Genomic DNA, 18828 nt, shown 5'->3' with positions numbered 1-18828 from the left:
GTGACACTAATCAAAAACCTTAAACTTATCTACAAACTCGTCGACATATTCACTGAGACATATGAGAGAATGGGACTCAGATTAAACATCCGGGAAACAAAGGTTCTCGACCAGCCCACTCCTGCTCCCCCTCCCGACCATCAAGATCCACAGTGAGCCCCTGGGTAACGTGGATCATTCCCCACACCTCGGGAGCATCCTGTCGGCACGGGCAGGCATCGACGATGAAATCCAGCATCGACTCCAATGCGCCAGTGCAGGCTTCGGACGCCTGAGGAACAGAGTTCAAAGCCCGAGACCTCAAATCCAGCACCAAGCTCATGGTCTACAGAGCAGCCGTGGTCCCTGCCCTCCTGTATCCATCAGAAACATGGACAATGCGCAGCACACACCTCAAATCCCTGGAGAGATGTCACCAATGTTGCCTCCACAAAATCCTGCAAATCCACTGGCAGGATAGGCTTACCACCGTGACTGTCCTCTCCCAGGCCAATATCCCCAGTATCGAGGCACTGGTCACACTTGACCAGCTGCGATGGGTGGGGCACATTGTCCACAAGCCCCACACAAGACTCCTGAAACAAGTGCTGTACTCCGAGCTCCACAATGGCAAGCTGTTGGAGAAAATTTCTAATAGGTTGGAGAAATTTTAAACCATGAGGCATCTCAGACACTAACAGAACCACCAGCATTGAGTTCAATGACTAAATCAGACTGAGAAGCTAACAAGGGAACAGTCTACACATGTGAACACAGTAAGAGATTTAAACAAGTAATTCTGATTTAGACATGAATTTTCTGATTTTAAAATGTATGTTAGCTGTATTTTTAAAAGCAATTGGAAACTTTAGCCAAAGGCAGGCTGCTGCAAGGCATGATGGTACAGGGATACTTACAGACAGGCTACATTCTTCGGAACAATGAAGCCACAGAATGCGCCAACCTTTTCAAGGAAGTTTTTAACAAAGTTTCTAAAGGCAGCTTCATGAATATGATTGATTCACACTGGCCAGACAAGACAGTGTCTTCTCAGACGTGAAAACGTGCATTTGTCTGGTTTGGCCAGTGACGGAATAAGAGCCGATTGGAACATTAACTTTGACCTTTGTAGCTAAGCTTCTGGGGTTGCTCAGCAACAAGGGGAAGCAGAGTCAGCAATAGGGGGAGGAAGTGTCCGGATTCTACGGACCAATGAAATCCCATTATGTCAGAGGGTAAAATGCAATTGGTTAAAGTATATGACGTGTAATTAAGGATTGATTTGTATTGAAAATGATTGGTTTACACCTGATGAAAGGCAGGAGAATTGATATGAAGAATGTATTATTGATCTATCCTAATGATTGTCAGAGTTATTAGATCAGGATGCTTCTCTTCTCGAGCAGGATTAACACCGTCCAATAATTTCTCCCTTCAATCGTTGGTCAAATAGAAGATATGTCTTTAAACTGGGGCACTGGCTTTCATGAGTCTTTGTATTGTCTGAAGATTTTGGCAATACCTGGTCTCCAGTGGTAACGTACCCAGTGTGTTTTGGGAATGAACTCAGAAGAATCATTCAACACTCAAGCCTGATTCAATTGACAAACAGTTTATTGAGTTATGCCAGTGGGGAGAAGTATGCCTGTCTGGAGACAATACACATCTCTTTAACCTGTGCTTAATACTCCCTCCACTCACATTGTCTGTATCTTTAAGACCTGGTTGGCTGTAGAGATTCGCATTCTAATCAGTATTCTGTAACTTGATTTTGTGTCTCTGTGCCCTGTTTGAGAGCAGATTTCCACTCCATCTGACGAAGGAGCAGCGCTCTGAAAGCTAATGGCATTGGCGACCAAATAAACCTGTTGGACTTTAACCTGGTGTTGTTAAAACTCTTACAGTGGGGAGTAGCCACAGGGGCTGACTATGTACAACTCCACCCCACAAGGAAAATCATCAATTCTTATACAGTTACTCAGCTCATCCCAGCTGGACACAATCCAATCAGAATGGTTATCGATTACATACCTTATATATAGGTCCAATCAGTTAGTATCTGGGCATCATGGGGCTTTGTGATCATCTCATGAACAGATCGGTGCCCCCATCATGATGTTTTCCAGACCCCCATATCTACCATCCCTGGTCTTTCTTTGTACATCGACTCTCTTAGTTTGAAAAGGGTGGATTAAAAGTTCTCAAATGGATATCGGTGCCCTTCCTTTGTTTTAATCGAACAACCACACAGTCTGGGAATCATTTCATAAGAACATAAGAAATAGGAGGAGGAGTAGGCCATCTAGCCCCTCGAGCCTGCCCCGCCATTCAATAAGATCATGGCTGATCTGAAGTGGATCAGTTCCACTTTCCCGCCTGATCCCTATAACCCCTAATTCCCTTACCGATCAGGAATCCATCTATCCGTGATTTAAACATATTCAACGAGGTAGCCTCCACCACTTCAGTGGGCAGAGAATTCCAGAGATTCACCACCCTCTGAAAGAAGAAGTTCCTCCTCAACTCTGTCCTAAACTGACCCCCCTTTATTTTGAGGCTGTGCCCTCTAGTTCTAGTTTCCTTTCGAAGTGGAAAGAATCTCTCCATCTCTACCCGATCCAGCCCCTTCATTATCTTATAGGTCTCTATAAGATCTCCCCTCAGCCTTCTAAATTCCAATGAATACAAACCCAATCTGCTCAGTCTCTCCTCATAATCAACACCCCTCATCTCTGGTATCAACCTGGTGAACCTTCTCTGCACTCCCTCCAAGGCCAATATATCCTTCCGCAAATAAGGGGACCAATACTGCACACAGTATTCCAGCTGCGGCCTCACCAATGCCCTGTACAGATGCAGCAAGACATCTCTGCTTTTATATTCTATCCCCCTTGCGATATATCTATTTCTATTTATAATCTCTCCTTTTAAACTCTTTCCTTCAGTATCCAATTTCCTTTTCATTGTGTTAATTGCATCAGGAATAAATCTTTGGACCTGACAGGAAGTTTAACCCAAGATCAATCCAACACAGGATTGGTCAGAATCATTTCACATGTCCCAAATTTTAAATAACTATTACAAATTAAAACTCTCATTCTCACATGTGTGAATTTATCCGGATTAACATTCCCGCATGTTTAGTAAAATGTCCTGGAAACATATCCCTGGCCAGTAAATATGGGTCCAGGTTCATAACTTTGGAAAAAAAAGCTTTGGATACGGTTGAGGGGGACGACATACCAGTGGGAAGCCGCAGTGAGAGGATCTCCAGCACTGTGTCCATCTCTGTGGCTCGGGAGGGAAAGGGGGAGAGCGGGAGGGCGATAGTTATTGGGGACTCGTTAGTTAGAGGGATAGATAGGAGGTTCTGTGGCAGCAAAAGAGACTCACGGATGGTATGTTGCCTACCGGATGCCAAGGTCCGTGATGTCTCAGACCGTGTTTTCCAGATTCTGAAGGGGGAGGGGAAACAGTCACAAGTCGTGCTGCACATTGGTACCAATGACATAGGTAAGAGAAGGGACAGGGATTTAAAGCAGGAATTTCTGGAGCTGGGCTGGAAGCTGAGAGCCAAGACGAAACATGTGGTCATCTCTGGTACGTTGCCGGTACCACGTGATAGCGAGTTGAGGAACAGGGAGAGAGTGCAGTTAAATATGTGGTTGCAGGGATGGTGTAGGAGGGAGGGTTTCAGATACGTGGATAATTGGAACACGTTCTGGGGAAGGTGGGACCTGTACAAACAGGACGGGGTGCACCTGAACCAGAGGGGCACCAATATCCTCGGAGGGAAATTTGTTACGCCTCTTCAGGGGGGTTTAAACTAATTTGTCAGGGGAGTGGGAAAGGGAGTTGTAGTCCAGAAGTCAGTGAGGGTGGTGAGGTATTGGGGAAGGTATCAGGGTCAAGGGTGGGTACTGGTAGACAGGAAGGTGGGTTGAAGTGTGTCTACTTCAATGCAAGGAGCATCCGGAACAAGGTAGATGAACTTGGGGCGTGGATTGGTACTTGGGACTACGATGTTGTGGCCATTACGGAGACATGGGTAGAACAAGGACAGGAATGGTTGTTGGACGTTCCGGGGTATAGATGTTTCACTAAGTGTAGGGAAGCTGGTAAAAGAGGTGGAGGAGTGGCATTGTTAATCAAGGATAGTTTAACGGCTGCGGAAAGGCACTTCGTGGGGGATCTGCACACTGAGGTAATATGGGCTGAAGTTAGAAATAGGAAAGGAGCGGTCACGTTGCTAGGAGTTTACTATAGGCCCCCAAATAGTAATAGAGATGTGGAGGAAGAAATTGCTAAGCAGATTATGGATATGTGTGGGGGTCACAGGGTAGTTGTCATGGGGGACTTTAACTTTCCAAATATTGATTGGAACCTTTGTAGGTCAAATAGTTTGGATGGGGCAGTTTTTGTGCAGTGTGTGCAGGAGGGTTTCCTGACACAATATGTGGATGGGCCGACTAGAGGTGAGGCCACATTGGATTTGGTACTGGGAAATGAACCGGGCCAAGTGTTAGATTTGGTTGTGGGAGAGCAATTTGGAGATAGTGACCACAATTTGGTGTCTTTTGTTATTACAATGGAGAGGGATAGGGCCGTACGGCAGGGCAAGGTTTACAATTGGGGGAGGGGTAATTATGATGCGATTAGGCAAGAATTAGGGGGCATAAGTTGGGAACAGAAACTGTCAGAGAAAGGAACTAATGAAAAGTGGAACTTTTTCAAGGAACAAATACTGGATGTCCTTGATAGGTATGTTCCTGTCAGGCAGGGAGGAAATGGCCGAGTGAGGGAACCATGGTTCACAAAAGAGGTGGAATGTCTTGTGAAAAGGAAGAGGGAAGCTTATGTAGGGATGAGGAAACAAGGTTCAGATGGCTCGATTGAGGGTTACAAGTTAGCAAGGAATGAGCTGAAAAAGGGGCTTAGGAGAGCTAGGAGGGGACATGAGAAGTCCTTGGCGGGTCGGATCAAGGAAAACCCCAAGGCTTTTTACTCTTATGTGAGGAATAAAAGAATGACCAGGGTGAGGTTAGGGCCGGTCAAGGACAGTAGTGGGAACTTGTGTATGGAGTCAGTAGAGATAGGCGAGGTGATGAATGAATACTTTTCTTCAGTGTTCACCAAGGAGAGGGGCCATGTTTTTGAGGAAGAGAAGGTGTTACAGGCTAATAGGCTGGAGGAAATAGATGTTCGGAGGGAGGATGTCTTGGCAGTTTTGAATAAACTGAAGGTCGATAAGTCCCCTGGGCCTGATGAAATGTATCCTAGGATTCTTTGGGAGGCAAGGGATGAGATTGCAGAGCCTTTGGCGTTGATCTTTGGGTCCTCGCTGTCCACGGGGATGGTGCCAGAGGACTGGAGAATGGCGAATGTTGTTCCTCTGTTTAAGAAAGGGAATAGAAATGACCCTGGTAATTATAGACCGGTTAGTCTTACTTCGGTGGTTGGTAAATTGATGGAAAGGGTCCTTAGGGATGGGATTTACGACCATTTAGAAAGATGCGGATTAATCCGAGATAGTCAGCACGGATTCGTGAAGGGCAAGTCGTGCCTCACAAATTTGATAGAATTTTTTGAGGAGGTAACTAAGTGTGTTGATGAAGGTAGGGCAGTTGATGTCATATACATGGATTTTAGTAAGGCGTTTGATAAGGTCCCCCATGGTCGGCTTATGATGAAAGTGAGGAGGTGTGGGATAGAGGGAAAGTTGGCCGATTGGATAGGCAACTGGCTGTCTGACCGAAGACAGAGGGTGGTGGTCGATGGAAAATTTTCGGATTGGAGGCAGGTTGCTAGCGGTGTGCCGCAGGGATCAGTGCTTGGTCCTCTGCTCTTTGTGATTTTTATTAATGACTTAGAGGAGGGGGCTGAAGGGTGGATCAGTAAATTTGCTGATGACACCAAGATTGGTGGAGTAGTGGATGAGGTGGAGGGCTGTTGTAGGCTGCAAAGAGACATAGATAGGATGCAAAGCTGGGCTGAAAAATGGCAAATGGAGTTTAACCCTGATAAATGTGAGGTGATTCATTTTGGTAGGACAAATTTAAATGTGGATTACAGGGTCAAAGGTAGGGTTCTGAAGACTGTGGAGGAACAGAGAGATCTTGGGGTCCATATCCACAGATCTCTAAAGGTTGCCAGTCAAGTGGATAGAGCTGTGAAGAAGGCCTATAGTGTGTTAGCTTTTATTAACAGGGGGTTGGAGTTTAAGAGCCGTGGGGTTATGCTGCAACTGTACAGGACCTTGGTGAGACCACATTTGGAATATTGTGTGCAGTTCTGGTCACCTCACTATAGGAAGGATGTGGAAGCGCTGGAAGGAGTGCAGAGGAGATTTACCAGGATGCTGCCTGGTTTGGAGGGTAGGTCATATGAGGAAAGGTTGAGGGAGCTAGGGCTGTTCTCTCTGGAGCGGAGGAGGCTGAGGGGAGACTCAATAGAGGTGTATAAAATGATGAAGGGGATAGATAGAGTGAACGTTCAAAGACTATTTCCTCGGGTGGATGGAGCTATTACAAGGGGGCATAACTATAGGGTTCGTGGTGGGAGATACAGGACGGATATCAGAGGTAGGTTCTTTACGCAGAGAGTGGTTGGGGTGTGGAATGGACTGCCTGCAGTGATAGTGGAGTCAGACACTTTAGAAACATTTAAGCGGTTATTGGATAGGCACATGGAGCACACCAGGATGATAGGGAGTGGGATAGCTTGATCTTGGTTTCAGATAAAGCTCGGCACAACATCGTGGGCCGAAGGGCCTGTTCTGTGCTGTACTGTTCTGTGTTCTGTGTTTATTAATGACACTTCCATTTTAAAGTCCATTTGATTTAAATCACAGACACAAAACCTCAAAGCTTGAAGCATTCAACATACAAATATCATCCATACACAAGCAGAGGATCTTAGCATGTGCTTTACAGCAACAATAACCAAAATAAATTCCTTAAGCGTTCTTGTGGTTCTGTTTTTAAACTTCCAGGAATGCCTTTAATTAAAGACTCACGGTAAGGTTAAACCCCAGAAAGATAAACCTTAACAAATGTAGCCCAAAACAATGATAAAACACATTTACAAACATCCACATAAAACAAGAGATGGGTGAGATCCTGAATGAGTATTTCTCATCAGTATTTACTGTTGAGAAAAGCATGGATGTTAGGGAACTCGGGGAAATAAATAGTGATGTCCTGAGGAGTGTACATATCACAGAGAAGGAGGTGCTGGAAATTTTAAAGTGCATCAAGGTAGATAAATCCCTGGGATCTGATGAAGTGTATCCCAGGACACTTTGGGAGGCTAGGGAGAAAATTCTGGGTCCCCGAGCAGAGATATTTGAATCATCGATAATCATAGAATCATAGAATCACAGGTGAGGTGCCTGAAGATTGGAGGGTGGAAAATGTTGTGCCTTTGTTTAAAAAGGGCTGCAGAGAAAAGCCTGGGAACTGCAGGCCAGTGAGCCTCACATCTGGGTAAGTTGTTTGAAGGTATTTTGAGAGGATCTAATGGCGTTTTGAGATGCAAGGACTGATTAGGGACAGTCAGCATAGCTTTGTGAGTGCAACATTATGTCTCACAAATTTGATTGAGTTTTTTGAAGGGGTAACTAAGAAGGTAGATGAGGGCAGTGCAGTTGATGTTGTCAACATGGACTTTAGCAAAGCCTTTGACAAGGTACAGCATGGTAGGTTGTTGCATAAGGTTTAATCTCACGGGATCAAGGGTGAGGTAGATAAATGGATACAAAATTGGCTTCTTGATGACAGAAGCCAGAGGGTGGTTGGAGAGGGTTGTTTTTCAAACTGGAGGCCTGTGACCAGTGGTGTGCCTCAGGGATCAGTAATGGGTCCCCTGTTATTTGTCATTTATATTGGTGATTTGGATGAGAATTTACCATGCTTGGTGAGTAAGTTTGCAGATGACACCAAGATTGGTGGCACAGTGGACAGTGAAGAAGGTTATCCAGGATTGCAACAGGATCTCGATCAATTGGGCCAGTGGGCTGACAAATGGCTGATGGAGTTTAATTTAGATAAATGCGAGGTGATGCATTTTGGTAGATTGAACCAGGGCAGGACTTATTCAGTTAATGGTAGGGCATTGGGGAGAGTTACAGGACAAAGAGATCGAGGGGTACAGGTTCACAGCTCCTTGGAAGTGGAGTCACAGGTGGACAGAGTGGTGAAGAAAGCTTTCGGCATGCTTGGTTTCATTGGTCAGAACATTGAATACAGGAGTTAGGATGTCGTGTTGAAGTTGTACAAGACACTGGTAAGGCCACACTTGGAATACTGTGTACAGTTCTGGTCACCTTATTATAGAAAGGATATTATTAAACTAGAAAGAGTGAAGAAAAGATTTATCAGGATGTTACCGGGACTTGATGGTTTGAGTTATAAGGAGAGTGTAAGTTGATAAGGGTTCAGGACCGGCACATTCCTGTAAGGATGAAGGATAAATATGGCAAGTTTTGGGAACCTTGGATAACAAGAGATATTGTGAGTCTCGTCAAAGAGAAATAGGAAGCACTTGTCAAAGCTAGGAGGCTGGGAACACACGAAGCAAGTGTGGAATACAAGGAAAGTAGAAAGAAACTTAAGCAAGGAGTAAGGAGGGCTCAAAGGGGTCACGAAAAAGCCTTGGCCAACAGGATTAAGGAAAATCCCAAGACTTTTTATACATATATAAAGAGCAAGAGGGTAGCCAGGGAGAGGGTTGACCCATTCAAGGACAAGGGAGGGAATCTGTGTGTGGAGCCAGAGGAAATGGGCGAGGTATTAAATGAGTACTTTGCATCAGTATTCACCAAAGAGAAGGACTTGGTGGATGATGAGTCTGGGAAAGGATGTGTAAATAGTTTTGAGTCATGTTGAGATCAAAAAGGAGGTGGTATTGGGGTTCTTGAGAAACATTAAGGTAGACAAGTCCCCAGGGCCTGATGCGATTTACCCCAGAATACTGAGAGAGGCAAGTGAGGAAATTGCTGGGGCCTTGAGAGAAATCTTTGTATCATCACTGGCTACAGGGGAGGTCCCAAAGGATTGGAGAATAGCCAATGCTGTTCCTTTGTTTAAGAAGGGTAGCAAGAATAATCCAGATATTACAGGTCGGTGAGCCATACTTCAGTGGTCGGGAAATTATTGGAGAGGATTCTTCAAGATAGAATTTATTCCCACTTGGAAATAAGTGGATGTATTAGTGAGAGGCAATATGGTTTTGTGAAGGGGAGGTCGTGACTCACTAACTTGATCGAGTTTTTCGAGGAAATGACGAAGATGATTGATGAGTGTAGGGCAGTGGATGTTGTCTACATGGACTTCAGTAAGGCCTTTGACAAGGTCCCTCGTGGCAGATGGTGCAGAAGGTGAATTCGCATGGGATCAGAGGTGAACTGGCTACGTGGATACAAAACTGCTTGGTCAAAGAAGACAGAGGGTAGCAGTGGAAGGGTGCGTTTCTGAATAGAGGACTGTGGCGTCCCTCAGGGATCAGTGCTGGGACCTTTGCTATTTGAAATATATATAAATGATTTGGAGGAAAATGTAACTGGATTGATTAGTAAGTTTGCAGACGACACAAAGGTTGGTGGATTTGCAGATAGCGATGAGGACCATCAGAGGATACAGATCAGTTGGAGACTTGGGCGGAGAGGTGGCAGATGGAGTTTAATCCGGACAAATGTGAGGTAATGCATTTTGGAATTGGTTGCCTGGTATGGAGGGCATTAGCTATGAGGAGAAACGTGGTTTGTTCTCACTGGAACAACGGAGTTGAGGGGTGACCTGATAGAAGTCTACAAGATTATGAGAGGCATGGACAGAGTTCATGCTGCACTATATAATTATGCCGCACTATATTCCAAGTGTGGCCGAATTAAGGTTCTATAAAGCTGCAACATGATTTGCCAATTTTTAAACTCAATGCCCCGGCCGATGAAGGCAAGCATGCCATATGCCTTCTTGACTACCTTCTCCATCTGCGTTGCCACTTTCAGTGACCTGTGTACCTGTAAACCCAGATCCCTCTGCCTATCAATGCTCTTAAGGGTTCTGCCATTTACTGTATATTTCCTATCTGTATTAGACCTTCCAAAATGCATTACCTCACATTTGTCCAGATTAAACTCCATCTACCATCTCTCCACCCAAGTCTCCAACTTAATCCTGCTGCATCCTCTGACGGTCCTCATCACTATCCGTAATTCAACCAACATTTGTGTCGTCCACAAACTTACCAATCAAACATTTTCCTCCAAATCATTTATATATATTACAAACAGCAAAGGTCCCAGCACTGATCCCTGAGGAACACCACTAGTCACAGCCCTCCATTCAGAAACACATCATTTCACTGCAACCCTCTGTCTTCTCCTGGTTAAATATTTCTGAACTTCCTAACACCCTGTCACTCTGAGATCCTTGTGACATTTGACTCAAAGAACATCAGCCCACTGGAGGCAAAGTCATGTGACCAACCAGTCCAGCAGAAAGAAACCCTCTGACCCAATCCATGGATCAACTGTGAGAATGAACAAAATGCAGTCCTGGATGTAACAGAGCAGAAACAATAACAGCAGAATCCAACTCCTGGAATCACTCGTGAACTTGTTGGTGTCTCAGCAGCTGGGATGAAACTGTGAATCCCTTCCCACACTGAGAGCAGGTGAACGGCCTCTCCCCAGTGTGAACGCACTGGTGTATCCGCAGCTCTGATGACTGAATGAATCCCTTCCCACAATGAGAGCAGATGAATGGTTTCTCCCCAGTGTGAACCCGCTGGTGTCTCTGCAAGTGGGCTGACAAAGTGAATCCTTTCCCACACTGAGAGCAGGTGAACGGCCTCTCCCCTGTGTGACGTAGCTGGTGTCTCTGCAGGTCGGCTGACTGAGTGAATTCCTGCCCACACTGAGAGCAGGTGAACGGCCTCTCTCCAGTGTGAATTCGCTGGTGTGTCCGCAGGTGCGACGACTGAGTGAATCCCTCCCCACACTGAGAGCAGGTGAATGGTCTCTCTCCAGTGTGAACTCGCTGGTGTCTCTGCAGGTGGGATGACTGAGTAAATCCCTTCCCACACTGAGAGCAGGTGAACGGTCTGTCCCCAGTGTGAACTCGCTGGTGTCTCTGCAGGTGGGCTGACCGAGTGAATACCTCCCCACACTGGGAGCATGTGAACGGCCTCTCTCCAGTGTGAACTCGCTGGTGTGTCTGCAGGCTGGATGACTGAATGAATCCCTCCCCACACTGAGAGCAGGTGAATGGTCTCTCCCCAGTGTGAACTCGCTGGTGCATCTGTAGGCTGGATAACTGATTAAATCCCTTCTTACACTGAGAGCAGATGAATGGCTTCTCCCCAGTATGGCTGCGCCGATGAATTTCCAGCTTAGATGGTGCTCCATATCCCTTCCCACAGTCCACACATTTCCATGGTTTCTCCATGGTGCAGGTGTCCTTGCCTCAGTTGCAGCCTTATCCACACACAGAACACAAGTACAGTCTCTCCCAGCTGCGAATGGTGTGATATTTATTCAGGCTGTGTTTAAAGTTCTTTAGTCAGTGCACTGGAACACTGTTGGTGTGTTGGTGCTTTTCCAGTCACAGTGATGTTTGAAATCTTTTCAAATCGACAGACTGTACAATCATTTCTCCTTCTAGATTCAAAGGCCGATGATATTTAGCTCCCAAGGAATATGACTGTCATGTCTCGACGTGACTTTTGAGATTTCTGCCCGTGATTCCTCTTTCAATATCCTGTAAAACAAGTTTTAAAAAGTAATCAGTGTCAGAACAGAATAGAAATTCAGAAGAGAAAATTCTAGTTTCTATGGAACATTCTTTCCTCTCTCATTCCCCATACCTGCTGGGGGGTAGGTACAGGGGAAATGTTAGGGGGAAGTTTTTCACACAGAGGGTGGTGGGCGAGTGGAATCGGCTGCCATCAGTGGTGGTGGAGGCAAAATCAATAGGGGTTTTTAAGAGACTCCTGGATGAGTACATGGGACTTAATAGGATGGAGGGTTACAGGTAGGCCTAAAAGGTAGGGATATGTTCGGCACAACTTGTGGGGCCGAAGGGCCTGTTTTGTGCTGTAGTTTTTCTGTGTTTCTATGTTCTAAAAGCTGTGAATCTCCATCCCACACACTCTCCCTCCATTCTCACTCTGCTGTATCTAATATTCACCCCTTCCAATTCTCCTCAAGGTGCTGATTGAGGCTGATTGACAGATCCATGCTCACTGCTTCCACTCCAGCACATAGAAATCATAAGAAATAGAAGCAACAGTTGGCCATTCAGCCCATCAAATTGCCTCAACCATTCATTGGGAATTGGCTGATCTACCTCAGCGCCATTTCCCACATTATCTCCCAGATCACCCAATGTCCTCAATATCTCAAAATTTATCAATCTCCAGCTTGAAAATTCTTGATGACTGAGGCTCCACAGTCCTCTGGGGTGCAGAATTCCAAAACGTCACCACATCCTTGAGTGAGGAAATCCCTCCTCATCTTAACTTTCTCTCCATTTTCCACCTGTTCCCCAAAGCGCTTGACTCCTTTATCAATCAAAAATCAGTCTAACTCACCCTGGAATATATTCAATGACACTCAGCCTCCACTGATCGCTGTGGAGAAGAAATCCAAAGACTCGAATAGGCAAGAGATGAATGACTGGAAATATATAATGTAGCTACAGTACAATATTAGTCTGTTTTAAGCTCAATCTTCATCCAGAGCGAGAGGAGCAACAATGGAGGAAGCTCCATGCGGCCATGCACACAAGTCCCGGACTCTGATTGGCTGGAGGACCAGCGTCCATCCGGTCCTCCACACGTTCCCAATGGTCAATCTGCCGCATGTAGACAATAAGGGGGCGGAACCCGGGCCCACGTGGGGGTGGGCGGGGCTTTGACCGCCTGCTGCGCTGAGCTGGTGTCCAATCCGCTTCTGTAACCAGTGATATTGCTGCCAATGGGACACTGTGTGCTGGGAACGCCCCTCTGAGTCATTGTGACGGCACAATGGAGCCCTGCCTGAATCAGCCAATAGCAATCACTCTGCTCCGCGGTGACGTCTCCGGGTTCAGGCGTGCGGACCCGGGAGCCCCGCCCCCCCCCCGCCCCCCAGTCTGTACATTCCACACATTGTTAGTCCAGTCAGATAGACATATATCTGTCTGGCCGCCTGCATGGGGATTTCCAGCTCTCTGTGTCCAGGACAGGATAAACACAGTAAGAAGTTTAACAACACCAGGTTAAAGTCCAACAAGTTTATTTGGTAGCAAATGCCACTAGCTTTCGGAGTGCTGCCACTTCGTCAGGTGGAGTGGAGAAATGCTCACAAACAGGGCACAGAGACACAAACTCAATTTACAGAATAATGATTGGAATGCAGTCTTTACAGATAATCAAGTCTTAAAAGTACAATGTGAATGGAGGGAGCATTAAGCACAGGTTAAAGACAGGACAGCCAGTGAGATTCTGCAAGTCCAGACAAGCTGTGGGGGTTACAGATAGTGTGACATGAACCCAAGATCCCGGTTGAGGCCGTCCTCATGTGTGCGGAACTTGGCTATCAGTTTCTGCTCATCCAGGACAGGAAGCATGAGCATGGATATGTCTATAGAACAGGGTAAAGGTTTGCTCTGCAGAGAGCCAGCATTGAATCAGTGGCCCGAATGGCCCCATTCCAAGCCCTGATGTCTGACTGATCTAAAGAGAGAAATTTCAGCAGCTCCAGTCTCTCCAACCAACTGAACTGCCTCATCATAGAATCGTACAATGCAGAAAAGGCCCTTCAGCCCATCGAGACTGCACCGACACGCAAGAAACGCCTGACTTCCCGCCTAATCCCATTTACCCGCACCTGGCCCATAGTCTTAACTGTTCTGACTTGCCCAGTGCTGATCCAGGTACTTTTTAAGGATGCGAGGTGCCATTCTCGCAAATCTCCTCTGCATCCTCTCTAAGAACTTCACATCTTCCCTAAAGTTTGAGGCCCACATATAGAGTTCCATTCTCGAGGGATAGAATCGAACAGCAGGGAGGTTATGTTCGACTTGATTAGAAGCGCGATTATACTACACTGGGAATACTGTCAACAGTTGTGATCTCCATTTAGAATCATAGAATCCCTCCAGTGCGGAAGGAGGCATTCAGCCCAATTGAGTCTGTACTGACTCTCCAAAAGTTCATCCCAGCCAGGTCTATTCCACCCGAGCCTCGAACCCCGCATATTTGCCATAGCTAATCTACCTAACCTGCACATCGTTGGACTGTGGGTGGAAACCGGAGCACCTGCAGGGAAAATGTGCAAACTTCACACAAACAGTCACCCAAGGCCAGAATCAAACACGTCTCCCTGGATTTGTGAGGCAGCAGTGCTAACCACTGTAGAAATAAAGGCACTGGAGAAGGGGCAAAAAAAGTCACAAGAATAATCCCAGAACTGAGAGCATTTAACCCTCAGGAGAGGCTGGGGCTGCTGATTGTTACAAAGACATTATCAGTTTAAAAAAGGTTTATTTTTGATCTGTTACATTGTTCCAATTTGGCTGTACGCTGCCCAATTATAGAACCCAAATTGTCCTTTTAAAGGGTTTGAATTTGGCAGAGATATAACCATCAAGCAAAGACTCAGACACCAAATCAGTCAATTGTGTCAAAGTTTATTGATTATAAGCAACTTTTAGAAACTGATCGGGTCAAGTTTACTCATCAATGAAACTCTCCCAACTCCACACTTTCAAGTCAGTGATCGATCCAAGAGAAGTGGACGACAATGTGAAATCCTGGGGCTGACAGAGAAACAGTCACTGCCTCTGAGAAGCACGGACGGCACCTTCCTGGGGTTTCGAATAGCAGGGAACCCTTCGCTGAACCATTCCCAGGACTAACTACTCATCTTTTTTTAATTCATTTGTGAGACATGGGCATTGCTGGTGAGGCCAGCATTTATTGCCCATCCCTAGTTGCCCTTGAGAAGGTGGTGGTGAGCTGCCTCTTGAATCACTGCAGTCCATGTGCTGTGGGTTGACCCACAATGCCGTTAGGGAGGGAATACCAGGATTTGACCCAGCGACAGCGAAGGAACAGCGATGATCACTTCACTGATGATCAAGAGTAGGCTGATTGGGCGGTATTTGGCCGGGTTGGGTTTGTCCTGCTTTTTGTGTTCAGGACAATTTTCCACATTGCCGGGTAGATGCCAGTGTTGCAATTGTACTAGAAGAGCTTGGCTATGGAACCGGCAAGTTCTGGAGCACAAGTCTGGAATGTTATCAGGGCCCATTGCCTTAGCAGTATCCAGTGCCTCCAACTGTTTCTTGATATTATGTGGAGTGAATCGACTTGGCTGGAGACTGGGATCTGAGATGTTGGGGACCACTGGGACCCGCTCTTTGCTCCAATGCACCATGAATTTAGGCTTGCTATTTTTCACATGTAACTATTCATATCTGCACACTCACACCCGTATCCCAAAATCATGTCACACATTCTTGACTCTCAGATGTGCTGATGAAAAGATCAAAGTGAGTGTCTGTCTTTCTTATCTCCTGCTGTTCTGGTGCTGATATTTCATGTAGTGGCCGGACTTTCAAATGTGGATTTCTTTAAAACAAAGTTCATGGACAAGGATGTAAGTATTTCCAAGAGAAAGTGATCAACTTATTCATCCCATCTACACATTCCAGACTTTCTCAAGAATGCAGGTGGATACCAGATTGATATATTCCATTCAACCGCACCCAAGGTGAGTTATTCCAATTCCTTTATTGTCCAGGACAATATATTCACAATATCTTTAAAACAGAAATTAAACATTCCCATTTGATTTCAGGTATTAACATATTCTGTTTGTTCTTTATTGTCAATGTCAGGTTGGGGTTGTTCCCATTGGAGCAAAGGAGGTTGAGGGAAGATTTGATAGAGGTGGACAAGATTCTGACAGGTTAAATAAGGTGGACAAAGAAAAGCTGTTCCCATTAGCTGATGGGACAAGGACGAGGGGGACACAGATTTAAAGTTTTGGATCAGAGATGCAGTGAGGGGATATGAGGAAGAATATTTTGATGCAGTGAATGGTAATGACCTGGAACTCGCTGCCTATGAGGGTGGAGGAAGTGGAGACAATAAACAATTTCAAGGGAAATTGGATGGGCATTGGGGGAGGTTTCAAACAGAAATGCTGACTAAATATCTCTGAACTTCCTCACACCCTGTCACTCTGTGATCCGTGTGAAATCTGAAACCAGGTATTCGCAACAAGACTCAAAGAGCATCAGCCCACTGGAGGCAAAGTCATGAGACCGGCCAGTTCAGCAGAAAGAAACCCTCCGACCCTCCCCATTGACCAACTGTGAGAATGAACAAAATGCAGTCCTGGATGTAATTGAGAGCAGAAACAACAACAGCAGAATCCAACCCGTGTGATCACTTGTGAACTCGCTGGTGTGTCTCCAGGTTAGATAACTGAGTGAATCCCTTCCCACACTGAGAGCAGGTGAAAGGCCTCTCACCAGTGTGAACTCGCTGGTGTGACTGCAGTGTGGATAACTGAGTGAATCCCTTCCCACACTGAGAACAGGTGAATGGCCTCTCCCCAGTGTGAACTCGCTGGTGTGTCTGCAGGTTGGATAAATCACTGAATCCCTTCCCACAGTGAGAGCAGGTGAATGGTCTCTCCCCAGTGTGACCTCGCTGGTGTGTTTGCAGGCTGGATGAATGACTGAATCCCTTCCCGCACTCAGAGCAGATGAAGGGTCTCTCCCCAGAGTGAACTCGCTGGTGTGTCAGCAAGGTGGATAACTGAGTAAATCCCTTCCCACACTGAGAGCAGGTGAATGGCTTCACCCCGGTGTGAATTAGCTGGTGTTTTTGTAGGCTGGATAACTGAGTAAATCCCTTCCCACACTGAGAGCAGGTGAATGGCCTCTCCCCAGTGTGAACTCGCTGGTGTGACTGGAGGGTGGATAAGCGAGTGAATCCTTTCCCACACCAAGAGCAGGTGAATGGCCTATCTCCTGTATGAATGCGTTGATGAGCTTGCAGCTCTGATGGGGCTCTGTATCCCTTCCCGCAGTCCACACATATCCACGGTTTTTCCATGTTTTGGGTCTCCTTGTATCCCTGCAGTACAGACAACCCTTTGAAGCCGTGGAAACACACACAGAACACGTGTGCGGTTTCTCCCCACTATGAATGGATGTTTTTTTTACAGGCTGTGTAACTGCTGAAAGCTCTTTCCGCAGTCAGTGCACTGGAACACTCTCACTCAGGCGTATGTGTGTCTTGGTACTTTTCCATCCACACTAATGTTTAAAATCTTTTGAAGTTGACAGACCGGTCAAACATTTCTATGATATTCACGTCCCAAGGGATCGAGTGATTTTGTCCAAAATGCACATCACGTCTGAGATTTCTGTCAGTGATTTCTCCTCTTCCAATATCCTGTAAAAACAATTTAGAAAATATCTCACTGTCAGTACAGGATAGAAATTCAAAACAGACAATTCAAGTTTCTATGGAATGTGCTTTCCTTTCTCATTCCCCAAGAGCTGTAAATTCAGGCTGATTGACAGACCCATGCTCACTGCTTCCTGCCCTGGACACAGATCTGAAGAAATAGTTGCTGCTGTTGACTATTCGGCCCATCGAGCCTGCTGAACCATTCAATGAGCTCACTGACCGATTTACCTCTGCCAGATTATCCCCCATATCTCTAGATATCTTCAATGTCTAGAAATATATCAATCCCCTGCTTGAGCATACTTTATGACTAGGTTTCTGGGGTAGAGAATGCCAAAACTTCACCACATCCTCAAGTGAAGAAATCCCTCCTCATCTTAACTTTCTCTCCATTTTCCCCATAACTCTTGACTCCCTTGTCCCCTCAATGATATATTCAATGATCTTCAGCCTTCACTGGTCCCCAAGGAAGAGAAACCCAGATAGTACAACACTCTGACGGAAGAGATGACTGGAAATATAGCTAAGGTACTACATTACACAGCAAGAAAAGACATTAACTATATTTTATTACAAGACAATAAATAATATATGGGCGGCACGGTAGCACAGTGGTTAGCACTGCTGCTTCACAGCTCCAGGGACCTGGGTTCGATTCCCGGCTTGGGTCACTGTCTGTGTGGAGTTTGCACATTCTCCTCGTGTCTGCGTGGGTTTCCTCCGGGTGCTCCGGTTTCCTCCCACAGTCCAAAGATGTGCGGGTGAGGTTGATTGGCCATGCTAAAATTGCCCCTTAGTGTCCTGACATGCATAGGTTAGAGGGATTAGTGGGTAAATGTGTCGGGATATGGGGGTAGGGCCTGGGTGGGATTATGGTTGGTGCAGACTCGATGGGCCAAATGGCCTCTTTCTGTACTGTAGGGTTTCTATGATTTCTATGATCTGATATGGACCATTTAATAACAGTAGACATATCTCTGTCCTATATTAATTTACTGTCTCCTTAAATGTCAGCCATCGCCTGGGGAAACCAGCCCTTTAATTGTGAACATTAGAAAAGAGACCATCCTTTTAGACAAACAAATAAATGTGTCAAGCTGAGGAAGCAAAGGATGTCACTGTCTTTAAGAGAGAGAGAGAGAGACCTGGGCCAACCTTTCCAGAGTCTGCAGCCTCCCTGGATTCACTTCCTTTCCCTTCAGTTGCTGCAAGTCCCCAATTTCCCCCAGAATGAGAAAAGAAATGGAAAGGGGGAGAAAAGAAAGTGTTTTACTCACAGATGTTGGTTTCTTTTCGTTTATTACAAATACGTTAATACAAAACAATTAAAATACACAAAGCACAAATGTGAAAAATATATTACCAATGGCTAACGCC

The 18828-nt window shown here is 45.8% G+C and overlaps 1 protein-coding gene across 1 annotated transcript in view; it reads right to left on the bottom strand.

Annotated features, from left to right (window-relative positions):
- LOC144483989 (uncharacterized) overlaps positions 1-18828 on the bottom strand; it is an 80539-nt gene that overhangs the window by 22996 nt on the left and 38715 nt on the right. The window contains exons 3-4 of the mRNA XM_078202565.1: positions 16496-16944; positions 10626-11250 (exon numbers count right to left, since the gene is read on the bottom strand). Of these exons, the coding sequence (XP_078058691.1) occupies positions 10626-11250; positions 16496-16944 (1074 nt within the window). The remainder of the gene's footprint in view (positions 1-10625; positions 11251-16495; positions 16945-18828) is intronic.

The sequence above is a fragment of the Mustelus asterias genome, unplaced genomic scaffold (assembly GCF_964213995.1).
Source record: "Mustelus asterias unplaced genomic scaffold, sMusAst1.hap1.1 HAP1_SCAFFOLD_85, whole genome shotgun sequence".
Taxonomy (NCBI): domain Eukaryota; kingdom Metazoa; phylum Chordata; class Chondrichthyes; order Carcharhiniformes; family Triakidae; genus Mustelus; species Mustelus asterias.
This window is presented reverse-complemented; position numbering and strand designations above follow the sequence as displayed.